At 58.3% G+C, this 18,167-nt stretch overlaps 1 protein-coding gene across 6 annotated transcripts in view; it reads left to right on the top strand.

Moving 5' to 3' along the window:
* Positions 1–18,167, top strand: part of ATP6V1C2 (ATPase H+ transporting V1 subunit C2) — a 53,721-nt gene that overhangs the window by 24,252 nt on the left and 11,302 nt on the right. For all 6 annotated transcript variants that reach the window (XR_007149312.1, XM_047845146.1, XM_047845147.1 and 3 more), the window contains exons 4-7: positions 3,206–3,291; positions 10,576–10,670; positions 15,270–15,361; positions 17,965–18,063. Coding sequence is in view for 5 of the 6 variants with exons in the window: in XM_047845146.1 (XP_047701102.1) it covers positions 3,206–3,291; positions 10,576–10,670; positions 15,270–15,361; positions 17,965–18,063 (372 nt within the window). In the remaining variant the exon portion in view is untranslated. The remainder of the gene's footprint in view (positions 1–3,205; positions 3,292–10,575; positions 10,671–15,269; positions 15,362–17,964; positions 18,064–18,167) is intronic.

The raw sequence follows: 18,167 nt of genomic DNA on the forward strand, positions 1-18,167 counted from the left end.
TTTTTTTTGCTGGTCGGTTCCACTTCTTAAAAAGAGTTCGTTTATTCACCCAACACAAACATTTCCTGAGCAGCGGCATTGTGGTCGGGGTGAGAGTTACTGCTGCCTTCGTGTAAACTGATAATTACTTCAAAGCATCACAGAGGAGCTGTTGACGGCATGAGGATAGAAGCTTCCAGGGAGCAGGGACTCGGTCTGGTCCATGGCGTTATGAAAGTGCTGGGCACACAGTTGCTTCATGTATGGGATTTGCCACATGAATGCGCAAACGAATGAATGAACGTGTCGAGCCAGTCTCTACAGATGACAGAAAGACACTCAAATTAGGAGAATTATTTGAGGAGAGTCCATTGGTAAAGGGACAGACACTTGTGTGGGGGCTGTAGGTGACCCACAGGGGACGGTGTACGAAGCCAGGCAGATGGGGAGGCGTTGTCACAGCCCTGGGCTGCAGGGGAAGGGAGGGGAGAGGTTTCTGACCCTGTCCCCCGCCCACCCTGATGTCCCCACGAGCCGGGGGGGGGGGGGGGGGCAGAGAGCCCGGAGGCGGTCCACCAGGCTGCTTCGAACACAACTGGAGGCGTTTGCCACAGACTCCCCGCGCCTGGAACATCACGTGCGTTGCATCAGACTCCACAAATAGCCCGTGGGAGGCACAGCATCATCTCCACTTTACGGCCGAGGAAACAGATTCGTTGGGTAACGACGCATTGGCAAAAGAACTCCCATTAGTTATGATTAGTGAGAGGCGAGCTACGATTCTAGGAAATTCCCAACACGTTCGTAAAGATTTGAGCCCAGGATGGGTCTCGGGGACTGTAGAGACGGCCGCGTGGCCGGGTGGCTGAGAGCCTGGGAGTCCTCAGCCGGACCGGGCGGGTGGGGCCGATTTACTTCTCTGGGCCTCATCTATAGAATGGGATACTGCCCATCTCAAGAGTGTTTGCGGGGATCGAAGGAGATAATGATGAGAGAATGTGGTGCCTGGTGTTATGGACAGAAAACCTCAAGCCACATACACTGTAGAAGAGTTAAGGCTTTGGAAACCCACCAGAATGAAAGTGCGTGTTTCCTCTTGGGAGGAGGAAAACGGTGGTTCTTTTTTCTGATATTTTTTCCAATTTTGACCGCGAATACGTGTCACTCTGCTAGGAGACCAGGTTCCTCCCTCCCTCCCTCTCTTCTTTCCGCCCTCCCTCTCTTCATTTTAACCGGGGCCTCTCAGTGCCCTTCTGACTCAGTTTCCTGCGTTGGTCCCCAGCCCCCTGGCCTCATGCTCTGAGCGGCCAACACGGCCGGTGTCTGCAACAGCAGAAGGGCCATGTTCCCCATCTGGAGTTCAGTGACCTGATCCACGCTGCCTGCAGACGCGGCCTCCCTCATGGGAGCCAAGGGAAGGTGTGTGGGGTGGGGGTGGGGGGGCGCCTAAGGCAGATATTTGGGTCTTCAGGGCTTTTAGACTTGGGTCCTAGTTTGGCTTGTTTTCTGATCCGACTTCTCACTGCTCAGCCTCTAGGAGCAGACGCTTGCTCCTAGATACTCGGTGTCTGATTAATATGTTGTATTAATATGTTGTCGTATTCATATGTGTGATAATCCTGCAAAATGGGCTGTACTCTGCATCCTCCGGATAAAAGGACTGAGGCACAAAGAGATGGAATAAATGAGGTCGAAATCACACGTTTGGGGGTGCCTGGCTGGCTCAGCCGGAAGAGCGTGTGACTCTTGATCTCAGGGTCATGGGTTTGAGCCCCACCTTGGGTGTGGAGATTACTAAAAAGAAAAAGGAAAAAAAAACAAACAAACACCTACAAGGGGCACCTGGCTGGCTCAGTCCGCAGAGGATGCGACTCTTGATCTCAGGTCTGTGAGTTCGAGCCCCACGTTGGACATGAAGCCTACTTAAAAATTAAAAACAAAACAGGGGCGCCTGGGTGGCGCAGTCGGTTAAGCGTCCGACTTCAGCCAGGTCACGATCTCGCGGTCCGGGAGTTCGAGCCCCGCGTCGGGCTCTGGGCTGACGGCTCGGAGCCTGGAGCCTGTTTCCGATGCTGTGTCTCCCTCTCTCTCTGCCCCTCCCCCGTTCATGCTCTGTCTCTCTCTGTCCCAAAAATAAATAAACGTTAAAAAAAAAATAAATAAAAAACAAAACAGGGGCCCCTGGGTGGCTTAGTCGGTTAAGCGTCTGGCTTCAGCTCAGGTCGTGATCTCACGGTTCGTGAGTTCGAGCCCCGCATTGGGCTCTCTGCTGTCCATGCAGAGCCCGCTTGGGACCCTCTGTCCCCTGCTCTCTGCCCCTCCCCCGCTTGCGCGCTCGCACTCTCTCAGAAATAAAATATTAAAAAGATTAAAACCAAAACAAAGAAACGAGTGACACATTTGGTAATTGGCAGAGCCGTGCGAATTTGAGTCCTTCTGCCTTGAAGTCCTGTACTTTCCTTTCTTTTTCTCATACTTTGTTTTTGGTTGGAGGGAGGAGACCTTTTTTGTGTGTCTTAGTCTTTCCTGGGTCCTCAAAGGTTACGCTAGTCTCAGGTATACGACAGCGATTTTGACAGCCTTATGCTCTGCCAGCCCACCGTCCTTTCTCATACTTTCTGAATCCTCTGGGATCCTTGCTGGGGACTTAAACGGTCTTGGTTTTCTCATTACCAAAGCAATCCTGAACTATACTCGGTATTAATTCAGTTATCATTACGAGGATCCGAATCACCATTACGGATTATGATCGGAAATACGCGGAGTCGGAAGAACAATTTCGCATGGTCACAGCCACGCTGTCTGCATCAATTCGGATCTTGGGGCTTTTTTCCACGGAGGATTATAATACATGCCTTGTTCTACCTGTTAGGAGTTCTTTGTAAACCTTATTTCCAACGGATGCCTAATAATCCCTCCGTTGGATATACCATCATTTCCTCCAACAATCCCCCATTGTTGAATCTTCTCGCGGTTTCCGGTTCTCCCCTGTCAGCAGCGGTGCTGGGGAAGAACATCTTTTTATTCAGAAAGGTGTTTTGTTTTGTTTCTGTTTGTCCTATTTCCTTAAGCTACTTTCTCAGAAGTGGAAATACGGGTTCAGAGACTGTGCACATTTTCAGCGTCTGCCTACATGTTGCCCCACGGTTCCCCAGAGGGCGGCACCCAGCGTGAGTATTCGGAGGGCACGTTCCTGCTCTAATGGTCTCTTGTTCTTTTCCCGAAGCCTCATAAAGAGGATGGCCCAGAGCGTGGTAGAAGTTATGGAAGACTCCAAGGGGAAGGTTCCGGAGAACCTCCTGGCCAACGGAGGTAGGTCGCTGGAATGTCCTTAGCCGGGGCTCTCCCAGCCGGTCCTAGCCCATCGGTGGCCCTGGCCGTGCTGAAATGTTACGAGCCCCCGCGGAGCGTCTTGAGTTGACGCGTCGGACAGGGCCGCGCTCGCTGTTTTGAGCCCAGCAGCACCACTGGTTTGAAGAGATGCCCCTGGGCACGTCTGTGGTCCAGCGGCGGCCTTTCTAAAGCCCCAGAACCTGGCGTTTCTTACCCTGTAGACATCTGAAGGGAGAATGGGGTCAGTGGGGGCGAACGGTTGTTTGGCCTACCCGCCACGTTTTTCAGTTTGTGCTCTTATCCTGCGTGGAAAATTCCATCCGTTTCCCCCACCCCTCCCACCCCTGCCCCACCCATTTATCCCTGTCGCCACACTGGAAAATGCCTTGAGGGGCTGAGGAGAGCCTCCAACTTTCAGTCTTCACTGTGCCCAGTAACTACTCAAGAGAGACCAAAACTGCTCTGTGTCCTGTGTTCGCATTTTGAACGTCCGTCCGTCTCCCCTGTGGTCCAGTGGAGACCTTCGGATTCCGGAGACATTGAGGCCCATTAATCGTGTACAGACTGAGTGCCCTTACAACGTGCACGACAGAAACTCTGAGACTTTGGGAACTTTAGAACTCGGTGCTGAAACTCCGTGGAGGTCATTCAACGTGTGGCTGTACGCGTGTGCAGGAGCTGCACGTGTTGCTCTGTATTTAACACTTCTGTCACTCGTTACACATCAGTTCGTGTTCACTGTCCCCTCTTGGGAACCCCATAAAAGGCCGTGTTATTTGCTTGCTTAACTGGACAAATGGGGACGCTCGTGCTCCCCAACCTGAACTTGGCTTCGTGTGTTAACGCAGTGGAATAACCGCCCTCCCCTTATTACGTTGCAGGTTTGAAGGAAAAACTGAAATGCTTAAAGAGTAGGTTATGCGTTGTTTGCCGTGAGTGTGCCTGGTGTGATGCCCGCATGCCCCTGGGAAGGTGGATTCTCCCCTGGTCGTAGGGGTGCGGTGATGGGGTCACGGGGGATTTCTCGAGGAACACCCTGGCACCTTGCTCACCGTATCCGTACGACCCATCGCCGGTTTCGGTCCTCTCCCCTCCTTCTCGTGCCTGCCCTGCCTTCCCGCCCGAGCACCGCATGCCTCCAGGAGTGGGGAGTGCCCTGGCTCTCGAGTTCAAGGCGGACTTCTGCATCTTTTGGCTCGTGGTCTTCTACTCGCTTGGATGTCTGTCCTCCGCGTCCCCTCTCCTGCCCGCCCTTGGAAGCCGGTTGCTTGGTGGACCCTGGCAGCTTAAATGTCAGGCGTAGCTTTGCGTGGCCCTGAGGGGGTTCGCTCGGCCAAGGACCCTTCTTCTCCTGAGCCTCCTGGGGGAGCCCCTGCGCCCGAACGGGCCACTCCTGGCTTCAGCGATAGAAAGAAGGAGCCCTTTGCTTTGGGTTTTCTCCAACTGGCTCAAACTGGTGGAATTAAGGCCAGGCAACCCATTCGGGATGAGCACAAATCTTTACCGATTGGCACTTCTCCAAATACCTTTCCACATGCTATCTGTTTGTTTACATGGAAATTTCTTGCTGGCGCTGATAAAAAATTAGTTTGTTTCATTGATCAGCTGGACTTATTTTCCAGCAGGGGACTAGACTGAAGAGCTGACTTACGGTAGAGAGCTCCTGTTCTGCATCAAAACCTGGTCTTTTTTTTTTTTTTTTTAATTTTTTTTTTTTTTTTCCAACGTTTATTTATTTTTGGGACAGAGAGAGACAGAGCATGAACGGGGGAGGGGCAGAGAGAGAGGGAGACACAGCATCGGAAACAGGCTCCAGGCTCTGAGCCATCAGCCCAGAGCCCGACGCGGGGCTCGAACTCCCGGACCGCGAGATCGTGACCTGGCTGAAGTCGGACGCTTAACCGACTGCGCCACCCAGGCGCCCCTAAAACCTGGTCTTTAAGGCACGAGGATTCGAGCTCACATTACAATAGCAGTCAGGGAAAAATAAAATAAATAAGTAAATAGCAATCAGGATGCTTATATCCTACTCAGAATTCACGTTACTTAGAGCTAGAGGCCATCACTCCACTATCCCCGTCCCCAGTGCAGATGGCAGCTACTCTGAGGGCCGGCCACCTCTCATCTCAGGAGGAGGAAATTCAGCTTAAAAAAATTTTTTTTAATGTTTTTATTTATTTTTGAGACAGAGAGAGACAGAGCATGAGCAGGGGAGGGGCGGAGAGAGAGAGGGAGACCCAGAATCCGAAGCAGGCTCCAGGCTCCGAGCTGTCAGCACAGAGCCCGACGCGGGGCTCGAACTCACGGACCTCGAGATCATGACCTGAGCCGAAGTCGGACGCTTAACCGACTGAGCCACCCAGGCACCCCGGAAATTCAGCTTTATTTGTTTACATAATCTGCTTCATTATCTCTAGCTCCCCCACCCCCCACCCCCGCCAGTGAATCGGGTCCCTGTGACTTCTGAGACTAGAGCTTCTAAGCCTTGTTCTGTAACCAACCCTGTGCAAATAAAGGTCAAGGGCTCTACAGCAGTGTTCCTGCCAAGGACTCCTGACATTCACAATGTGTAACGGCTCTGAAAAGTACTGAAGTCAAGACCCCTGTTCAGACTGACTTTGGCTCAGGTTTTCCTGATATCGTTTGGGCTGGGAAACCTTTTTCTTTTTCTTCTGCAGGACACCCACGGAACTAGCTACTGACACAATTAACTGGAAGGCTCAGCGTTGCCCCCAGTAGGTGGGGTTTAAGCCATCTCCCGGCGGGAGGGGGTGGGGCAGCGCTGCCCGGCCAGCCAGCAGCAGCCCTGCAGCCCTGGAGCGGTCAGACCTGGTCCTGGACCTTGGCAGGTCGCCTGTCTGGGTCTTGGTGTTCTCACCTGTCAGTGGACTTCATCCCCTCACGGGCTCCTAGCCTGGCTGCGGCATCTCGTGTTTCTGCTTGTTCTCTGCCCCCAACCGAGCTTTGAAGCTGGAAGGACAGGGATGCTTTGGATTGTAGCAGACTCGGGGCAAGCACACCACTGCCTGGCTCAGACCCTAGAACGTGACGGAAGTCACAAACACCTGGAGATCTGGCTGGCTGACCGGCAGCCCCTGTGGTCACAGGTCCCTCGTTCTGCCTGCCGGGAAGGCCTTGTTTGGGTTCTGAGATGACATCACTGTTGCTCACGAGCTGTTGTTGACGGTCTGACCTCGACCTTGGCCAACAGCCCCAGCCCCGAGTTGCTCCCTTGGAGGCCAGGCCTCTCTGACCTCAGCCAGGGGAGGGGAGGCGGTTCTTCCCTGGGCAGGCAGAAGGCTGCCGTATTGGAAGGACCGGCAGACCCAAGGGGGCCGTGGCTTTCTGAGACGGAGGACCGGCCTCAGGCCATGTTGTCACCAGAGGTGATGGGCGCGGACAGGGCAATGCTGCCCTTGGATGCGTGACCCAGGGCAGGGGGCAGCGTCTGGAGCGGGTGCTCCGGACGTGGGAAGGGAGGTGTCCCGAGGAGGGGAGGTCACAGTCACATCCCAGAGGTCTCCAGAGACCTCTGCAGGGAGGTCTGCACAGTCCCCTTATCTGCAGCCTCTTCCTTCGTGGCCACTCCCGCATGGCTGGCAAGTCCCAGGCGCCGTGCTGGCTGCTGGGCACGTGGAGGTGACCGCTCTCCGAGGGCTCGGGGCCAAGGGGACAGCCCCGCAGTTCCACCCCACGCTGTGATGGGAACGGGACGGAGGCCGAACGCTCAGGAGCCACTCAAGGAGACGGGCAGAGTCTTGCAGGAATGGGAGGAGCTCTTCTAGAGGAAAGAGGCAACTCATTTTCTCTGCTGTGCCATGAAGGCCTTAGAATTTGTGACCGTGCGTGGAGATGGCGTGGTCCGAAATGTATCTCTCCCGGGCCACCCAGCTAGCGCGGGTTAGTACGGTCGCCGAGAGTTAGGAGGGAGACTCGCATATGGAACCCTCGCTCTGTGCTGGGCACTGAGACAGGCTCTGGAGACACGGAGACTGTCATCTGCCCCTCAAGGAGCCCGAAAGAGAAGGGGGGGGGGGGTCATGCAGCGTCACGAGCTTCCTGGAACAGGTGCGTGCCCGAGGCCAGGAGGAGGAGGCGTGGTGGCGGGCTTGCAGGAGCCGGCCCCTGTCCCGATGTTGAAGAACAAGAGCAGCAGGGAGAGAGAGCGAGGGGCTGGAGGTGGCTCGGCTTGGGCAGAGGTGTGCCCGCAGGGTGCTGGAGGTGGCTGAGCGGGGAAGAGAAGGGGCACAGATCCCAAAGAACGCGTCTGCCCGGCATCTCCTGCCTGAGGCTGGCGGCGGGGGCCGGGCCGTGGCTCCAGCCGGTCAGCGTGTGGCCGGCATTCGTGGCCCTCGCCAGGGCTCCGTGAGTGGGATCGGCTGCCCCAGGAGGAGTCCTTCTCGACCTTCTGGTCCTGCCTCTGACTGCTCCCCACCCCCCCATAATTCAGATGTTTGTTCTGTTCCTCCCTGGCCCGCACCCTTGCACAAATCGTTCCCTGCCGGAGTGTGGCAGTTCCCAAACCCATATTAATACCAGATTTATCCCCACATCTGTACTAGCTCGAAGTGTCATAACACAATACCACAGACTGGGGTTGGGGGGGGGGGGCGGTGCTTACACAGCAGCCATTTATCTCCCGCAGTTCTGGAAGCTGGAAGTCCCAGGTCAAGGTGCCGGGAGGTTGGTTCCTTTGCTGCCTCCTTGGTGTGAGCCCATGGGGAGGGAGAGAGAGAATCGATCTCTGGTGTCTCTCCTTATAAGGACGCTTGTCCTATCGGATCAGGGCCCCACCTTGGTGCCTCTTGTCTATTCCGGCACCGTGGGAATCTGAAGGCCATCTTCTAGGTGCGAGTGGCCCAGACGCATCAGCATGTGGTTCTTGCGCAGATGGGCCGCGAGCCCCCTGCTCCCCCGCAGGGGAGCTGTGACCTGACTGTGGGCAGGCCGCGGGGGACCGTGGTCCTTCACGTGCTCCGCGGTCACCGTCTCATCTCGTAGTGGGTGTTAGTTAGGTAACTACCCTGTGCCGATCCCCTCACCTCTAAGGTGGGGAAGATAACAGTACTTAATAGGGTTGAAAGCTCGGTTGAATGAAGTAATTCCTGTGTCCTGGCCAAGGTGGGCAGTCAGCGTCCCCCACCCTCACGGCTGTCATGGGCGGCGACGGCGTCCTTATATAAGGCGCTTTCAGCTTCCTGTGTGCTCATACCTCTGCCGGCAGGGCTGGGTCGCTCCTCCGAGCCCCGTTTCATTTCCACGTGCCTCCTGGGGAGTCGTCTGCGGTCATTATCGGCCTCGAACTTGCCCCTGGTTGAGCCCATCTCCTCTCCCCTCTGCCCCATGCTGCCCGGCTTAATGCATGTCCCCTCCCTCCACCTGGCCTCCTTGGCCGGGGTGTCCGCACCCTGCTGGGCCGGCCCTCCCTTTTCTGCGCCCAGAGCTGTGGCCCCTCTTAGCTGCGTCTTCTTGTCTCCCACGCCTGCACCTCTCTCCCGCAAGGCCCCCGGAAACCTCAGCGTGTGCGTGCCCTTGACTGGCTGCGTAGCCGCTGGATGCTTGGTGTCCCGGCCCGCTCGGTGACCTTTTCAGCCCCGCTGTTGGAGTCGCTGTGGGGCCGATCTGTGGCACATCGTGGGGGGCTCCGGAGCTGCGCCCCAGTGTCTTGCTCGCCACAGGGAGAAAGTGCAGATGCCGCCTTCCATGACCCTGCCCTGGCCCTCCTGCTCCACTGGGTTGTCCCAGAGATTCCCATGCCCCACGCAGGATGTCCCCCAGGCGCCCTCCGCGAACACCCAGCGCCCTCTCCCGCTGGCCACGTGGCAAACTCGGGTCACCTCCAGCTCCCGTGTGCCACCCTCCGTGCCCTCCCTGGGAGCCAGACACCGTCTCTCCCACCCTTAGCACCCTGATACACTCTGTTGCCGCTCACTGTGGTTTGACGTTTGCCTGGCTGTCTCTCTAAGAAACTGAGCACCTTGAAATTAGGGGGTGTGGTCTGTTCCTCCCCTCAGGGTAGCGCGCTGACGTTCAGCGTAAGTGACTGACCTTCGAGTGAGCAAAAGTGTCCCTTTTATCCGCCCAAGGACGTACTGGGAAGGGCAGGCGCGCACATATCCCGGGGAGAGAATCTAGCAGAAGGAGGCTGGTCTTGCACAGGCTCACGGGATCCTGGGGGGCTGTGTCAGCATTGCATGGGCTGACCTGACTTACTGGCAGGAGAATGGGCTGGGTGTCTCCAGCAGCTGGCCCCCGGGAGCACTCCCTAAGCGTGCGTGGAGCTGATCTGAGGAGGAGGCGCTCGGAGGGCCGTGGGGCCTCCTTTCCCTGCCCCGTTTCTCAGGTCAGGAGACTGAGGTGCAAAGGGACTTAGATGCTAATGTGCTCGAGGCCCCGGGTCTCGGGATCCGCCCAGGGCCACTCAGTGTGGCTTGTCTGACCTCAAACTCCAGAGCTCCTTCCTCCTAATCAGCCCGTGGCTGATTAGGGAACCAGAAACCTCCCGAGGGCGGCAGGTTCAGGTTTGTTTCTGGAGAAAGTAAGGGGAGAAGGGACACGTGGTGGGAAAACACCGACTTCGTCTACTCCCTGTATATAGACCTTTATATAAAGGACATACGGTGACCAGGGCACCCCCACCCCGGGGGGTAAAAACGGCAGTCACAGCTTCCAGTATTTTGCCAGGGTTCGACGTGCCTTCTTTAAAACAGACCACGTGTGTGGAAATCCACTCCGTCCAGGGCTTGGACGAGGGAGGCGAGAAGGCAGCCCGCCCTGAGGGCAGGCGGCACCCTAACTGGCTCTGTGGTCTCGGAGGGTTGGCTGGAGGCTCTCTGGCGAGTCTTATCTCGGAGGTACTCCAAAACAGAACGATAACCCAGCAGGGGTGTGTGTCCTACACAGCAGGAAAAGACGGGGGGCATCGGCCCGGCCCTCAGAAGCTCTCCTCTTGGGAAAGCGGGATCTCCCCGCTGCAGATCTCTGGGAGAGAGTTTGGGGTACAGGAGTGCACCGGGTCCAGCGGCCCCGGGGCTGGTGGCGGGCTTTCCAGAGGGGCTGTGGGTGCTGCTGAGGGTCCTTGCCGAAGGCCAGCCCGCTGCCTCGGTGCCCTGCTCCCCCGGGGACAGTGTTTTCCCAGCGCCCCCAGCCTGCCCTCCAGCCTCTCTCGGTTCAAGGGGGGGCCGCTTGGCCCGGGGTGTGGCAACCTTGGCCTCAACCAGATGGGGAGAGCCCCGCTCATTTGTTGAAATGTGTTTCTTCCAGTTGACTTGACATCCTTCGTGACCCACTTTGAGTGGGACATGGCCAAATATCCTGCGAAGCAGCCACTGGTGAGCGTCGTGGATACTCTAGCAAAGGTAAGAGGAGGCCTTCCCGTACGGGACGGTGAGACTTCGGTGACCGGGGATGGCTGACCACCTGGGGTGGATCTGCATTGGCGTTTGGACCCTGGTGATGCGAAGAGGAACTTTCCGGGAGGCCAGAGCCGGGAGGCTGGCTGGGGTCCCCTTCCCGCCTGCCTCCTGCCAGCCCTGACCAGGCCCGGTGCCTTTCTGAGGTGTGGCCTTCCATGCCCTGGGCAAGGATAGGGGCTTTTGCGTTTCAAGGCGGGCACCTGCCCTCCCTGCACCTCCTCTGGCCCTGTCACCCGGCAGGCGGCTGCACCTTACAGGACACTCCCCTGACCTGCTCTTGATGATGGGAGCCTAGCCTCCCCACCCCCACCCCCCCGAGTGTTGACCGGACAAAAACTATCTGCTTCTGTGGAGAGTCTGGCCCAGGAGCCCTAAGTCCTGGGAGGCGTTGATGGAAGGCATCCCCAGGGGCCCAGGCTCCTGCTCTGAGGGGCCTGTGACAAAAGTGAGGCCCGTGAGTGCTGCACCCCTGATCCCACCAGCCCGGTAAGCAATGGCCTCCAGCTGTCACTTCAGAAATAAAAGCCCGGTGGCACAGGTCTCTGGGACGTGGCGGGGGTCTCGCGGCCTTGTTGACTCCTGCTTGTCTCGCTGAGGGTGAGCGCTGATTGTCTGTCCCCCTCCCTCCACCATAAACTGAGTCCCTGAAAGGGCAGGTCTCTTCCTGGAGTGGCCGGGAGAGAGAGTCTCAGCCAGGCCAGGAACAAAGCCTTCCTGTTGTCTCCTCAGAGCCCAGCGCCACCCAGGTGTGTCTGGGCAGGTCAGGCGGAGGAGACGGGCCCCTGGGACCCTGCGTTCTCCTCACAGCTCGCTGGTGCCCGGCCTGTGTCTCTGGGAACTCGGGCGGGGCCAGAAGGCTCCGGAATCTGGGTGCGGTTCCTTCGCCACTCTTACATCACAGAGGTCCCGGCCCCTCCTGCGACAACTGGGCAGTGGTTCTGGAAAGCCCTCTGAGGGGGGGCTGCCCAGAGCACCTGTGCCAGGTGTGGCTTCCCGGAGGTATTGTGCACGTCTGTCACCAGCCCAGAAGCACCCCGTAGTTTGTGGGGCTGGCCGCGCCCCGCGTTGCGCTAACGAGGCCAGGCTGAGCCAGGCGGGGCGCTCAGGCCACTCTCTGAGTCCGCTTGGGACGATGCTCGCTGGCCTGGCTGTCCCAGGGACGCCAGACGGTGATGAGGGCCCCCCGGAACACATCAGGGCGTCCGCTGAGAGGGGGGAGCAGAGCCGTTGCAGCGGACAGAACTCAGCTTCTCTCTAGTCCCGAGACCCCGAAGGGTGACTCTGGCAGGACAGCAGGGGGTGGGAGGAGGGCACGGGTTTTGACAGCCCTGCCCGTGTGCCCAGAACACACGAGGCTCTTCCTTCTCGCATCCTCCGGTCTCAGGTGGGGAAGCTGGCCGAGAGGTTAGGTGACCCGGGATGGGCGTGCGGGTCTTGGCTGGGCTGTGTGTGTGTGTGTGTGTGTGTGTGTGTGTGAGAGAGAGAGAGAGAGAGAGAGAGAGAGAGACTCGGCTTCACAAGGAAGCCCTGGGCCGTCTCCACTGCAGGGAACCAGCTCTTTGAGGCTGGCTGGGCAGAAGCAATGAGGATTGGCTCCCTGAGGTTGTCCTGCAACAGGACCACGTGTGTGATGCCCGCAGCCCTGGCTTAGGTCTGTTCCCCCAGCGGGGGCCTAAATCTGCTGAGTAGAGACATCCTGGTCAAAGGAACTCCCTGCACAGAAAGACCCTCAGGGAGGCGAAAGCCGCTGGGCCGCTGGGCGTCGAGGAGCACTTTCTGGGTGTCCCGGCAGGTGTCCCAGCCTGGGAGGAGCCCCGTGCTGACATGGCCAGGGCCAGGCCTCCGGACCCTCCCAACAGCTGGGAACTGAGCCCACCTGCTTCCCTTAAGGGAAGAGGCTCAAGGGTGGGGAGGGCTTCGCCCCCTTCTGGTCCCGCACGCGGCACGTGGCGGCCCGTCCTGTCACCTGGGCAGGCGCCCAGCCCGGGGCTCTGTCGGTCTCCGCAGGCCAGGTCACGCCGCGGTTTCACAAAAGCCCCCAGATGTCACCAGTGTAACATGGCAAAGCGTTTATTCTTTCACCGCGCACGCGTCCAGCCCAGGGTGGGGTGGCTCCGGGCCAACCCCCTCGGGGCGCTGGTTGCTCGTGTCTGCACCTCCCCGAAACATCCCCGGGTTCTGCGGGGCAGTCCCACGAGGCCCCCAAGGCTGCCGGCGGGCACGGCTGCCGAGCGGTGGGCAGTGCCGGCCAGCCACACGCCCGGGAGCCCCCCTCGGCCGATCGCATGCCCTCCGCGGTGCCCGTGCAGCGGCCCGTCCCCAGGTTGCGGAGACGGGGGGGGGGGGGACCCGGCCCCGCTGGAGGAGCTCGGTCTGGTGGAGGCGGGCCTCGCCTTGGGGACTGGCCCGCTCTGCGGATTCTGTGAGCCCGCGGCCATGCCGGGGCCCCGAGCTCAGAGAGGTTCAGAACCCGACTCACAGGCAGACACGCAGGGAACTGGCATCCGGTTCGGTCCTGGCCGGTTCCAAAGCCCTGCCCCCTCCCACCGTCCGTGGGTTTCCAAATGCTCTTCTGCGGGGTTTCACTGGCTTGCGGTGAAACCAGGAGAGAAGGGAAGAGGGCAGATTTTTTTTTTTAGTTCGATTTTTTTCCTTTGAAAACGTAGATATCGTTGAATTAATTTATTGTAATTAGAGAGAGAGCATGGGGACAGGGGTGGTGAGGGGAGGGACTTGATCCCACGACCCTGGGATCACGATCCGAGCCGAAGTCAAGAGTCAGACGCTCAAACAGCTGAGCCACCCAGGCCCCCTAATACATATGTATATGGTTTTAAAAATCAAGGTCTGTGCATTTGACCTGTGTCTGTTTCTTGGTTACAGTGGTGCATTAATGTTATGTAAGATGTCACTAACGGGGGAAACTGGTACATGGGATCTCTGTGTCCTATTTTTATAAATTTTGTAATTTCCCATGAGTCTGTCTGTCATCACCTAAAAGGAAGGTTTGAAAAGAGATTGTCAAAAAAATTATCAACCTTATTTTGAAAGTCAAACATATCGCGATGTAAAGATCAAAACGTTGAAGGCTTGCCATGACGCGACCCCCTCCACGTCCTCTCCCATTAACTTTTGCAAGTTTATTTATTTATTTTGAGAGCAAGAGAGCACGAGTGAGTGGGGGAGGAGGAGAGAGGGAGGGAGAGAGAGAGAGAGAGAGAGAGAGAGAGAGAGAGAGAATCCCAAGCAGGCCCTGAGCTCTCAGCACAGAGTCCGACGCGGGGGCTTGAACTCACGGAAACTGGGAGATCACGACCTGAGCCGAAATCAAGAGTGGGACGCTTAACCGGCTGAGCCAGCCGGCTGCCCCCTCTCGCTTTGAAACGCCCTACAGGTGACCAGGGTTTAACAGCTCCAAGTGGATCCTTCCATCTATATACGAAACCTATGTGTTTCAACTCAAAACTGTTCGTGCCCTCAGATTGCCTCCGTTTCCTCGTATAATGACTCTGGGGGGGGGGGGTCTTCCGGGTCACAGCGGAGTGCTGACATGTCGCATTTGTTGGCGTGGTGCCCACACGGGCACTTATACACCGCCGGGTGGGGGGGGGGGTCACAGAACGTGGGGCTAAGAGAGTTGGGAGGACTGTGCCATCTGTGTCGGGAGCCGTGGGGGTTGGCCCTGCACCCCACCGCGTGCCCGTGTGCAGGAATCTACTGGCATCATTTTGACGGCCGCTCGGTGCTCCATAACGTGGGGCGCCAGACTTTGTTGAACCAACTCTGTAGTCATGGACCCCACCGAGCCCTGGAGGGTGGCTGTGGTCGTTTTAACAGCTACTGTGTTTCGAGGGCTTCCGGGGAGGTGGGCCTTGGCCGGCATTTGCCTTTCGGTGTTTGGACCCCTTGGGGAGGACGCTATCACTCTGCCCGGGGACATGGGGCATCTGAGGCCAGGCAGCCAGAAAGCAGGAGAGGGAGGCCGTGGGCCCCGGGCTCGTCCCGTGTCCCCTCTTTCCCCGGCCTGTCTGCCCGGCCCGCTGCGGGAGGGGGTCCGCGACTCGCACCCTGAAACTTGAGAACAGGGGGCGTCCTTAGCGCCCAGCGGGTGACCTGCCTCCGGGCTGAAAGGCACCTTCCTACCTGCGCAGAACGGAAGGGGCTGCTGGGCCCAGCTGAGCCCGGGGACCCGGCGCTGGTCGGGGCTGAGCCATCACGTGGGTCCCCATAGAAGCCAGGTCGGGGGTCACCCGGGCTGGCCTGGCGGCCCAAGAAGGGCTTGAAATCAGAAGGTTCAGCTCACTGAGTGATCCCGGCAGAGCCGCTCGTGTCTCGGGCCTCGGTACCCGCAAAGTGGGGACGGGAGTCCCTTCCCTGCTCCCCTCAGGCTGCTGGTAGGGCCAGACGATGGCACGTGTGGGAGAGCAGCAGGGGCAAAAACGTGAGGATTCCTGACACGGATTCCTAAGTGCACCGTGAACAGCGTACGGCCGTTTTGGAAAGTTTGGCCGACTCTCGAAACTCTCTGGCTTTTCCACACAGCAACTGGCACAAATCGAGACCGACCTGAAGTCCCGAACGGCCGCCTACAACACCCTGAAGACAAACCTGGAGAACCTGGAGAAGAAATCCATGTGAGTGGCCACCCTGCTGGAACCGGGCCAGGGCAGGGGCCGGGCTGGGGCAGGAGCGGGCCTTTCAGGTCACTGGGTGAGCCAGGCTCACTGTGCCCTCATCTGAGAGAGAGACGAGCCGGGCAGGCGGACACAGGGCACGCCTGCCTCTCCAGGAGGTGTGTGCAGGGAGAGGAGACGAGCGACCCTGGTGCACATCCCCGGAGGAAAGGCTCGAGCAGGGAGGGGGCCTGTGCCCGGAGAGGAATCCGATGCTGGCCCTCCCCTGCCTTCCCTTCCTCTCCCACCCTCCCCGGTTTCCCCAGAATACGTAGGCCGTGCCCCAAGATCTTTCTTTACGGAGGACCTTCCCCGCCGAGGCAGTGGGGGACCAGACCGCCAGAGCCTGGCCCTTTGTGAGAGCCCCCCAAGAGCAGTGGGCTCTGCAGCCCAGAGCAGAGCAACCCCGGGGACTCCGGTGCCTTCTCCACCCAGCTGAAGGACCACCTCGTGAGGGGAGAGGAAGCAGACTGCTTGGCCCAGCAGTCACGAGTCACCAAGACAGCAGGAGGTGTCCGGAGAAAAGCATAAGCCCGGGGTCGTGAAGGCAGCAATGATCTCGTAAGGTAGTGAGCGCCCTGTTGGTGGAGGCATGTAAGAAAAAGCCAGATGAGCTCCTGCCAGGAAGTGTGGAAGTTGCTCCTGAATAGGGCTGAGTTGGCACGGAGGACCTTCCCAGTCTCCCCAGATTCTGGATCTGATTCCGTTGACAGTTCTCTGCAGATACTCCAGAGAAGGGAAGTACCCAGGGGAGGTCAGAACCGGCTGTCCTCTCGTTCGGCCATCCCTCTGAGTAGCTCACCCTCTCATTTCCGCCTCTCCCTTCGGATGGCCGCTGGGCCAGCCGTCTTGTGAACGAGGCAAATGGTGCCTCAGTGGAGAATGGAAAACCAAAAAGGGAGGGACGCACCTTGACTGGAAATGGCCATTGGTGGCGGCCTGACTGTGTCAGAACTAAATGGGCGTCACCTGAGTTTTGCCTCCTCCTTGGCCCTACGGAGGGGTGAGGATGGGAAAAGGGCAGGGTGCCGACGGCAGAGAGCCCTAAATGGTGACCTTGGCATAGGTCAGTCATGGCATTGACCATCTGCCTGCCTCATTGCATCACCGAACTGTGGGCTCCTTGAGAATTGTCTGGGGCTTAGCAAACATCTGGTGCGGCCTCTTCAGTCGACCAGTGAAGGAGCCATCCACTGAGTCACAGCAGCATTGGTCTGTCCAGAGTGTTTGCTGAGGGAAGGAGAGGGAAGGGGAGGGCAGGGGAGGGAAGGGGAGGGAAAGGGAGGAAAAGGGAGGGTAAGGCTGTTCTTTACCTCCTTGTCCGTTATTCCTGTCTTTTTTTTTTTTAATTTATTTATTTTGAGAGAGAGAGTGCAGGTGGGGGAAGGGCAGAGAGAGAGAGAGAGAGAGAGAGGGAGGATCCCAAGCAGGCTCCACGCTGTCAGCACAGAGCCCAATGCAGGGCTCGAACTCACGAACCGTGAGATCAAGAGATCAAGAGTCTGATGCTCAACCGACTGAGCCCCCCCAGGTGCCCCCCTTTTTCTTCTTTTGATAAACGTTTATTAAGCACCTACCATATCCTCAGGCTTTATGCCAGGCCCTAAAGATGCAAAGCAGAATAAAAGGTAATTTCTGCACTTGGAGAGCTCACAATTATTCACTCAACAAATATTTACAGAAAATCTGCTTTGTGCAGGGAGTACAGGCATAACCCAGACAGATAGGACCCGACGGGTGGGACGGTAATGTGGAGATGCCAAGGTAGGAGGTACAGGCCCTGTGCCCTCGGAGAGAGTCCTGAGGGACTTACCAGTGACGGCGCAGGTAGGAGAGGTGAGGTTGGAGGGGGGCATTGTACCTGAGGCTTTGGCCTTGACCCGAGTGCTTGAGAGCCATTCACCAGGGAGACGTCCTGTGCTGCACTGATACCCTGGCTGGGTGCTGAGGCTGTAGACAGTCTCAGTAGCTCTACCTTGGCTCGTCTGCTGATACAATAGCCTTGAACCGTGTGCTAAAAATACCACGACCTCGATGTAGACCGGGTTCCACTGGGCACGATGAAAGCTATTTCAGGTGAAGGTCCCCTGGCGGCTGGACCTGTGAGGCGTGAAAAGTGACACGGACCTCTCTCTGGTCCCTGTGTCTGCTCAGGACAGCCCGACACTCGAGTAACTCAAGCTGCCTGCCCCCCCGCCCCCCTCCCCCCGAGGTCCCCTCCCAACAGCCGGTGGCTCGCACCGGGGCAGTGCAGGCCAGGGAGGTGTTGAACTCAGCCACCCCTCGGTGACTGTGACGGGGCCTCAGGCCCTGCCAGCCACAGCAGGTCTGGCCACCAGAACTGGGGGATCAGGGACACACTCAGCCCAGGGCCCTGGCACTCCCGGGGGTGGGGGGGCATCTGAGCCCTTCCTGTCTCCTGCCTGCCCTCTGGTCCCCGGGCCCGCGTGCTGGTGGGTGTACGGGGTGGGGGAGGGGGGCCCGTGCGGCCCAGAAGCCCAGGCCCACGCTGCCTCCCTCCGCCTTTCTCCTGATCACACCCCCTTTGTCCCACACGGATTCAGGGGAAACCTCTTCACTCGGACGCTGAGCGATATTGTGAGCAAAGAAGACTTCGTGTTGGATTCCGAGTATCTTGTCACACTTCTGGTCATCGTGCCCAAGTAAGTGGCCCGGGAAGGTGGGTGGTGCGGGGCCTCAGCCCGTGTTGGTGACCCCGGAAGGAAACCGGCCTGCCCGACGGAGAGGAAGGGGAGCCCCCCACGGC

The sequence above is a fragment of the Prionailurus viverrinus genome, unplaced genomic scaffold (assembly GCF_022837055.1).
Source record: "Prionailurus viverrinus isolate Anna unplaced genomic scaffold, UM_Priviv_1.0 scaffold_33, whole genome shotgun sequence".
Classification (NCBI taxonomy): Eukaryota; Metazoa; Chordata; class Mammalia; order Carnivora; family Felidae; genus Prionailurus; species Prionailurus viverrinus.